At 62.5% G+C, this 8,064-nt stretch overlaps 1 protein-coding gene across 1 annotated transcript; it reads left to right on the forward strand.

Annotated features, from left to right (window-relative positions):
• Nucleotides 1-355: 355 nt before the first annotated feature.
• Nucleotides 356-6,396, forward strand: LOC135450200 (sterol 26-hydroxylase, mitochondrial). The gene is made up of 9 exons (XM_064718134.1): nt 356-594; nt 2,610-2,800; nt 3,069-3,268; nt 3,352-3,549; nt 3,688-3,848; nt 4,190-4,356; nt 4,582-4,663; nt 4,738-4,938; nt 5,037-6,396. Exons 1-9 carry the CDS (start codon nt 361-363, stop codon nt 5,160-5,162), a joined length of 1,560 nt encoding a protein of 519 aa, XP_064574204.1. The 5' UTR covers nt 356-360; the 3' UTR covers nt 5,163-6,396.
• Nucleotides 6,397-8,064: the final 1,668 nt, after the last annotated feature.

An 8,064-nucleotide genomic window follows, 5' to 3' on the forward strand; every position in this document is an offset into this window, starting at 1 on the left:
ATGGTGCCCAGTGTGCCGTACCGAGTACGTAGCACGCTGCAGCCGGTCTGCACGGCCCGGTGGAAGGTGTGCTGCAGCCGGCGCCCGGCGCACGGTACGGACTGCCCCGTGCCCGGTCCCGCTGAGCAGCAGCCGGTACCCCGCACCCAGAGCGCAGTAGCCGGGGCCAGCACCCGTTGCGCAACGCCGCGGGTGCGCGATTCTCTTGCCGGTGCGCGGTACCCGGTGCGCGATGCTCGGTCCCCGGTGCCGGTGCCCGGTCGCCGCCCCCGCGCCGCCCTCCGCACCGCCCCCGGTGCCGCCCCCCACCACCCTCGGTGCCTCCCCGCCCCGCCCCGTCCCGTGCGCTGCCGACGGAGCATGGCGGGCCCGAGCGGCGGGGCCCGGTGGCCGCTGCTGCCGCTGCTCCTGCGCCCCCGCCCGCCGCCGCCGCGCAGCAGCCCGGGACCGCCGCGCAGGACCGGGGGCTCGGCGGCAGCGGCGGCGGGGCCGGCGCGGCTGAAAGGACCGGAGGAGCTGCCGGGGCCGGGGCTGCTCCGTACTTTCGTCTGGCTGTTCCTGCGGGGCTACCTGCTGCACACGCACCGGCTGCAGGTGCGCCGGGGCAGCCGGCCCGGGGTGCGGGCGTGCGGGGCTCGGGCTGCGCGGGGGCCTGGCCACCCTGCTCGGGGGCGTAGCGGCGGAGGAGGGTTCGGAGGGGTGCGTGGGATGGAGGGGCTGCCGGGGGGCTGCAGGGAGGGTGCTGGACCCGGCGCTTTGCAAGGGAGGGAGTGGGTGCGGGCTGGGATCAAGGGGAGATGCGCTCCGGGGAGGGGGTGAGCTGCCGACAAGTGACGGCAGGGAGCTGAGCGGGGGCGGCAGTGCCGGGGAGCAGAGGGGCTGGGCGGGGGGGCACCCGGCGCCGTAGGGTGATGCTGGGGGCAGCAGGCAGAGAGGGGCCAGCAGAACCGAGTGACCTCGGGACGGTCCAGCCTGCCCAGGGCTGTTCCAGCATCCCCGAGCCAGCTGGGCAGCTGAGGGCAAAGGTTTGGGGGCATCTCACAGGGTCCTGGCATCCCTGGGCTCCCGGCTGTGACAGCTGGAGGGAGCAGCGGTTTTTGGTGCAGGTGGCTGGGCTGGTTTTTGGGCAGATGATACAAGACCGGGGAGGGGTAGGCAGAGGTATTTGTTTTCTTCTCTCAACACTTCCTCATACGTCGGATGAAGCAAGCAATGGGCTTGGCTGGCTGCAAGCCAGGCGGCATCTTCCAGCGCCCTGGAGCTCTGACCAGCCCGAGGAGCGTGCGGGATCAGGCCTCCCTGGCACCTCAGAGCACCAGGCACTGCTGGTTGGAGAAGGGGTTTTGGGGTGTAGGCACTGGAGCTCCCTCCTGCCCTTGGGACACAGCCTGGCTTTGCAGAAAGATGCCCACATGCTCTGGAGGTGCCTTTCCCCGTATCCAGGCAGCTCTAGCTCTCCAAGGCCTGCACTGTGTCAGGTCCTGGCTGCCAGCAGATGCTGGTGGGCAGGCTCCAAGCCGGAGCACAGCTGCCCCATGCCCAGGAGCTGCCTGCAGTACCAGGGCAGCCATCCCTCCCCCTCCTCCTGCCACCATGCACGAGGAACGAGGAACGTCTCCCCGTGGTGACGAATCCAGCTGAATCCAGGCACAGGCTGCGATGCAGACAGTCACCAAGGGAGATTGTACCACGTGCATCCCCGCAGCCACGGGGAACGGGGACCAGGGCTTGCCTGCTAAGTCCCCTGCATCCCCCCCATGCTTGGCCATGCTCTGCAGGGGCTCTGGCAGTGCCTGGGTGGGATGGAAAGTGGCCTTTGGACGTAGCCCTGCGCAGATCCATTTGGAAAGGGCTGCCCAGCTGCCCCCAAGGGATGCACTTGGAGGTCACGGTGCTCCCGGCCAGGGCAGCAGGCATGGCACCTGTGGCTGCAGACAAGGAGAAGGGAGCTGCAGCCAGCAGGGCCCAGAGCAGGGCTGATGTTGGTGAACATCCCCTAGCTGGCTTGTGGGCCCTGTGGCCCCAGGGCCATGCCCTGGACGTGACAGCCTGTTCTGGGAGCAGCCCAGTCATGCCCTAGCCTGGTGCTGTCCTCCCACTGCTGATCATTAACCATCCTTACTGGGTGGTGAGTTCAAGGACCCACTCAGCGACTGTTGTCCCCAGGTTAAGCAGAGCTGGGGCCATGCTGGAAGCAGCAGGACTTAGTCCTGCTGGTGGTTGCTGCAATGGTCCTGCATCTCAGCACACTCCTGTGCTTGGCTGTTGTCTCTGTCCCTGCTGTCCCTTCTTGGTCGTCCTTCCCCAAAAGACCCTCCAGGCTGTCACTGAATCTCTGGGGTGGGTGAAGGATATGCCAGTCTGTGCTGAGGGTCAGTGCCTGGTGTACTTAATGCTGGGAGAGGAAATGAGCCCAGAGACACCAGCCCAGGCCATCTGCAGAGCACTTCAAGGATGCTGCCAGCTTGGGGGCATCAGAGGCAGGTGCTTGAGCTGAGGTGATGCTGAGGGGTCCATGGGATGGGTGCAGATAGGCACATTCAGGGTTGAGGCAGGGAGGATCTGACCCAGCTCGTCCCATTGATCCTGCCATGCTTTGTGCATCACAGGTGATATCCCGACGCCTCTATGGACCTATCTGGAAGTCAACCTTCGGACATTATAGGAACATCAACATTGGGAGCCCAGTGGTGCTGGAGCAGCTGCTGCGGCAGGAGGGCAAGTACCCGATGCGGAGCGACATGGCGCTGTGGAAGGAGCACCGGGACACCCGGCGCCTGCCCTACGGACCCTTCACCGAGTGAGTCCCGCCCTGGCTGCGCTCTCTGGGCCAGCACCCATCTCCTGCCCCTCCCCTAGGTGCAGGGCCCAGGTGCTCGTTGGCATTACTCCCACTCCTGCAAGCTGCCTGTCCCTGCCAAGCAGAAGGGCATGGCCGTGGCGGGCAGAATGACCCCTGGGATGGCTCCAGCCTGGTTGGGGAGTGTGCACACAGGGATTGGGGAACTGCTGCCAGCCACTGCCCCCTGCCCGTCCGTGCCCCGGCACTGAACCTCGTCCCCATGCAGGGAAGGGGAGCGCTGGTACCGCCTGCGCCAGGTGCTCAACAAGCGGCTGCTGAAGCCCTCGGAGGCGCTGCTGTACGCGGACGCCATCGGGGAGGTGGTGTCAGACCTGATGGTGCGCCTGCGGGAGGAGCGGAGCCGCAGCCCCTCGGGGGTGCTGGTGGGGGACGTGGCCAACTTGCTCTACCGCTTTGCCCTGGAAGGTAGGGGTGTCCTCTCCCTCACCCCCGCCCTGTCCCACCGTTCTCATTCCGCCAGAGGTCTGGATGCTGTTTGTCCCCCACAGGCATCTCTTACATCCTCTTCGAGACCCGCATCGGGTGCCTCAAGCAGCAGGTCCCTCCTGAGACCCAGCACTTCATTGACTCCATCAACCTCATGTTCAAGAACTCCATCTTTGCCACCGTCCTGCCCCGATGGAGCCGCAAGGTGCTGCCCTTCTGGGACCGTTACCTGGACAGCTGGGACACCATTTTCGCCTTTGGTGAGCAGTGACAGTGGGGGTCCAGTGTGGTGGCACTGTACTCCCTAAAGACCCTCAAAAGCAGGGCAGTCCCTGGCCAAATGTCTTTTTGGCAGCCCTTGCTCTGTCAGCTCTGGTTCCTGCTCTCTGTCCCTGCAGGCAAGAAACTGATTGACCGAAAGATGGAGGAGCTGGAGGGGCAGGTGGAGCGTGGCACGGAGGTGTCTGGCTACCTGAGCTACCTGCTGGCCAGTGGCAGACTCAGCCTGGATGAGGTCTATGGCAGCGTGGCCGAGTTGCTGCTGGCTGGTGTGGACACGGTGAGAGCCAGGCAGCTGCTGTCAGGGGATCCCTGCTGTGCTCCATGCCCAGGGGAGCCCATGGGGCCATGCTCCACCCAGCCCTTGTGAGCTCTAGCCCAGTTGGGACTGATGCTCCAGAGGGGCAAACCTTCAGGAATTGGTCAATACAGATCCCATCCTCTGCTCTGCTTTGTATCCTGCTCCCTGCCTCCCTCTCCACTGTGCTTGCTGCCCCTCACCCCTGACTTCTGCATACCAGAGCAGGGGCTCTCTGGTGCCGTACTGATGCTGTGCTTGGCACAAGGCTGCTCAGGTACTGGCCCCAGTTCCTTCACTCCCCTTGGTGCTCCACTCCCCAGACCTCCAACACGCTGTCCTGGGCTTTGTACCACCTCTCCCGGGACCCAGACATCCAGGAGACCCTGTACCAGGAGCTGAAAGCTGTTGTGCCTCCCGACCGGTTTCCTGCTGCTGAGGATATCCCCAAGCTGCCGATGCTTCGGGCCATTATCAAGGAGACTCTGAGGTACATCCCAGCCTTGTCCCTGCCCTCACATGCGGGTCACCAGCCCCTTCTCCAGGGGAGATGCACCAACCAGGCAGGAGGCAAGGCTGGATTTCAGTCCCTCTGGACTGTGAATATCCACCTCTCCCCTGGGGAGCTGCTGAGCCTTGTCCTCGTGTCTTGTCTCGCTCTCTCCTGGATCTCCAGATGAGTTCTGCTCCCCCACTAACTCTCTCCATATCCCAGAGTCTACCCTGTGGTGCCCACCAATGCCAGGGTCTTCTATGAGAAGGACATTGTCATCGGAGACTACCTCTTCCCCAAGAATGTGAGTGGGGGCCGTGCTGTGGGGGACCCCCTCTGCACTCAGTGGGGTCATTAAACCCCAGTTTCCCCCTGCAGACCCTCTTTGTCCTGGCGCACTACGCGATGTCCCATGATGAGACCTACTTCCCCGAGCCCGAGCGGTTCCTGCCCCAGCGCTGGCTCCGGGGCCACGGCTCCCCTCACCACCCCTTCAGCTCCATCCCCTTCGGCTACGGGGTCCGCGCGTGCGTTGGGCGCCGCATCGCTGAGCTGGAGATGCACCTGGCCCTTGCCAGGGTAAGTAGGGATCCTTCCACTCTGGGTGTCTTGCCATGAGCTGGGATATGCATCCCAGAGAGTCCCTGAGGCACTGCCAACTCCTCTTCTCCCCACAGATGATCCAGGCATTTGAGGTGCGGCCGGACCCCCGTGGCGTAGAAGTGACATCTGTGTCCCGCATTGTCCTGGTGGCTGACAAGCCCATCAACCTGGAATTCATCGCTCGCCCGGGAGCCCCCTGACTGCACGTCCACCCCCACCCTGAGTGCCAGATGGAGATCCCCCTTACTGCCCCACAAGGAGGACAGGAAGGCAAACCCCTTCCCTGGCTAGCTTGGGCCAGGGGGCTCACAGCCCCACAGTGGGAAAGGTGTGGGGGATGAGAGATTGACCCAAATCACCCCTGGGCCACTAGTAGCCCCTTGCCCAAAATCAGCAGGAGGCTGGGGGAACTGCTGTGCCTTTGACACACTGCAGGGGGGTTGTGTCCCCCCCATCCCATGCCCAGCTGGGCTGTGTCAGAAACCCGGGAGCCCTTTTGGGGCTGGGGGAAAGCAGGGAGGGGGCTTGCAGCCATTCAGTGTCTCCTTCGTCCTGTCCTTGTGTAGCTGCGCGTGGATCTGTGCCTGGAGCCAGGACATCTGGGTCCTCTCTGAACAGCTGACCTTGGCCTCAGAAACTTCTCTGTGCCTCACTTTTCCCCTTGCCCCCAGGGGAGGGTTGAGTGCTGGTGGTGTTTGGGGTTTGCGCCTTTCCCAAGGGACAGAGCCAGCCATGGTCCTGGGAAAGCCCAGCAATAACACATTCCTCATGATGGGAGGAGGCCTGTCACCACCCAGGACTGGTATTGCATCCCCTGGCAGAGCCAGCCTGCTCAGGCGGGGTGTTTAGTTCCTGGGACTTTCCACTGTCAGCCTTTATTGCGCTGAGATGCTGATATGGGGTAACAGGAATGGCAGGGCTCACTGCAGGCAAAGCAGGACAAGAAAGATCAGCTCAGCATCCCCTACCCCCAAGCCAGGACCATTGCAAGGCTCACAGCTGGTAGGAGTCACAGGCAGGGGATGCATTGCCTTTTGCCCAGAGGCCTCGAGGGATGGGGCATGGGACATTTTTAACAGTCAACCCCTCATACTTTCCTGCTTCTTGGACTGAGGGAAGTAGCAGGCAGAAACCTTGCTGGTACCAAAGCTTTTGTCCCTCAGTGTGTCCCTGAAGGGACCTGCACAACACCACGATGATTAAGACTGCGTGCCCTGTGTCCCCATCCCCTTGGTTCTCCCCCCGAGTTACTGCTCTGCCAGTGCCAAACTTGCTGGCAAACAGCCAGTACCCCTTTCCCAGCCTGGTTCCCTCCAGAGGAGTCATGCCCAGCTTTACCCCAGAAAGGCAAGAGGCAATTCTTCGATCAGGCTGTTTTGTTACAGCAAGGCTGAACAGACTAACAAATAAATAAATATCCCCTGCCCACCCCAAAACGTGCACAGGGTCTCCATGCAAGTGCCCATCCTGCTGCCAGCTCTGGCATGGGCTGTGCCTCTGCCAGAGAGCTCCAGCCCCGTGTGACCCTAAAATAAAAAAGCCTGTGTGTGCAGCTGAGCCTACGCTACCAGGCACCAAGCACAGACAGCGGGACTGTGTTCACTAGGAGGGAGCCACAATAGAAACACTCAGATCCATCAGCAGGATGGCAGAGGGTGGCCAGGTCCTCTGGGGCTGTATGGGGCTCTGCCCAGCTGCAGGCATGTTGCAGCCCCTCAGCATAGTGCCCACTGAGCATTGCTGTGTGCTCACTGGCAGGAGGCACCCCTGGGTCCCACTGTCAGTGTCTCTGCCTCTCCAAGACCGGCAGGATCTAGCCCTGGACTCGAGACGAGCCCGAGGACTGGGGTGAACAGGCATGTCCTCCCCACAGAGAGCCTTTGGGCCCAAGCCTCCTTCTCACAGGTCACGCAGGAGATCCCCAAGTCAGACAAGACAGTGGCATTTCCCTGGTGTCTTCAGAGTGAGGATCGATTGATGCCTGTGGGGAAAGAGAGCGTGTGAGACCATAACCCCCAATGAGTGCTGGACTGGCCACCCTGTGACATGGCCCCTCCAACATCCCAGTGGACACTGGGGTCTTTCCTCCGGTCCTTGCTTGCATGCAAGCCCTGGGGTAGGAGGGAGGGAAGCTTGGCTGGCATGGGACATCTCAGTGGCCCCCTGCAGCTCCTGATACAGCTGCCCCTGGGGCATCAGGGACAGGGTGAGCAAAGGCACTGTGATGGGGGGAGGGGAGCAAGGGGGATATCCCATTGGTGGCTAACACACACCATCCCCAGTCCCCTTCTGTGCAGAGCACGTGGGCATTGCTGGGGGAACTGGTAGGCACAGGCCTGTCCCAACCCACTGCCCACCACCACCCCAAAAAGCATAATTACCTTTGGGAAGCAGCTGGGACCTGGAGCCAGCTCCCCCCTCCTCATTTCACCCCTACAGAGGTGCCACAGTGAGTGCCAGGACCATGCCCATCCACAGCCAGTGAGGATTCACCAGGCAGTGGGTGAGCAGAGCCGGCTGCAGGTGGCCAGGCAGTGTAGTTCCAGTGCCACCTGGGAGTGAGCCCTGTCTCTGGAACAGACAGTTTTGGGGCTGCTGCAAGTGGAGGGGGTGGGGGGCTCTGCCAGCTGGAGCCCATGGGCTGGCCACATTTTGTTTATGGCTGGTGGTGGGCAGCAGGTCCGGAGTGTGTGAGTGGCGGTCTGTCCGTTCTGTGTCCCTTGGGAATGGCACTGGAGGTGCTCAGGTCTCAGGAGGGGAATGAGGCAAGATAAAAAATAGGCTTTTATCTTGGGGTGCATCACACCCTAAAACCCTCATCTAGCCCAAAGCCCAGGGACCTGCAAAACCTGCATTCCACACGCTGCCTGAATGGGATTCTGGCAGTGTCTCCATGGAAGGTGCCCTCATCCTTCCTCACAGTCATCAGGGATCCCTGTGATCCTTGTGTACCCCTGGGACAAGCAGCCTCTGCATCCTGCTGTCCCCACCTGGGCATCCAGCGCTCCCAGACCCCAGCCCCAGCCTCCTCCATCCCCCAGGACCACTTTGGATGGGGCAGAGGCAGAAGCAGGAGCCCCAGCAGCAGGGAGGGGACAGGCA

The sequence above is a fragment of the Zonotrichia leucophrys genome, chromosome 7 (genome assembly GCF_028769735.1).
Source record: "Zonotrichia leucophrys gambelii isolate GWCS_2022_RI chromosome 7, RI_Zleu_2.0, whole genome shotgun sequence".
Lineage (NCBI taxonomy): Eukaryota > Metazoa > Chordata > Aves > Passeriformes > Passerellidae > Zonotrichia > Zonotrichia leucophrys.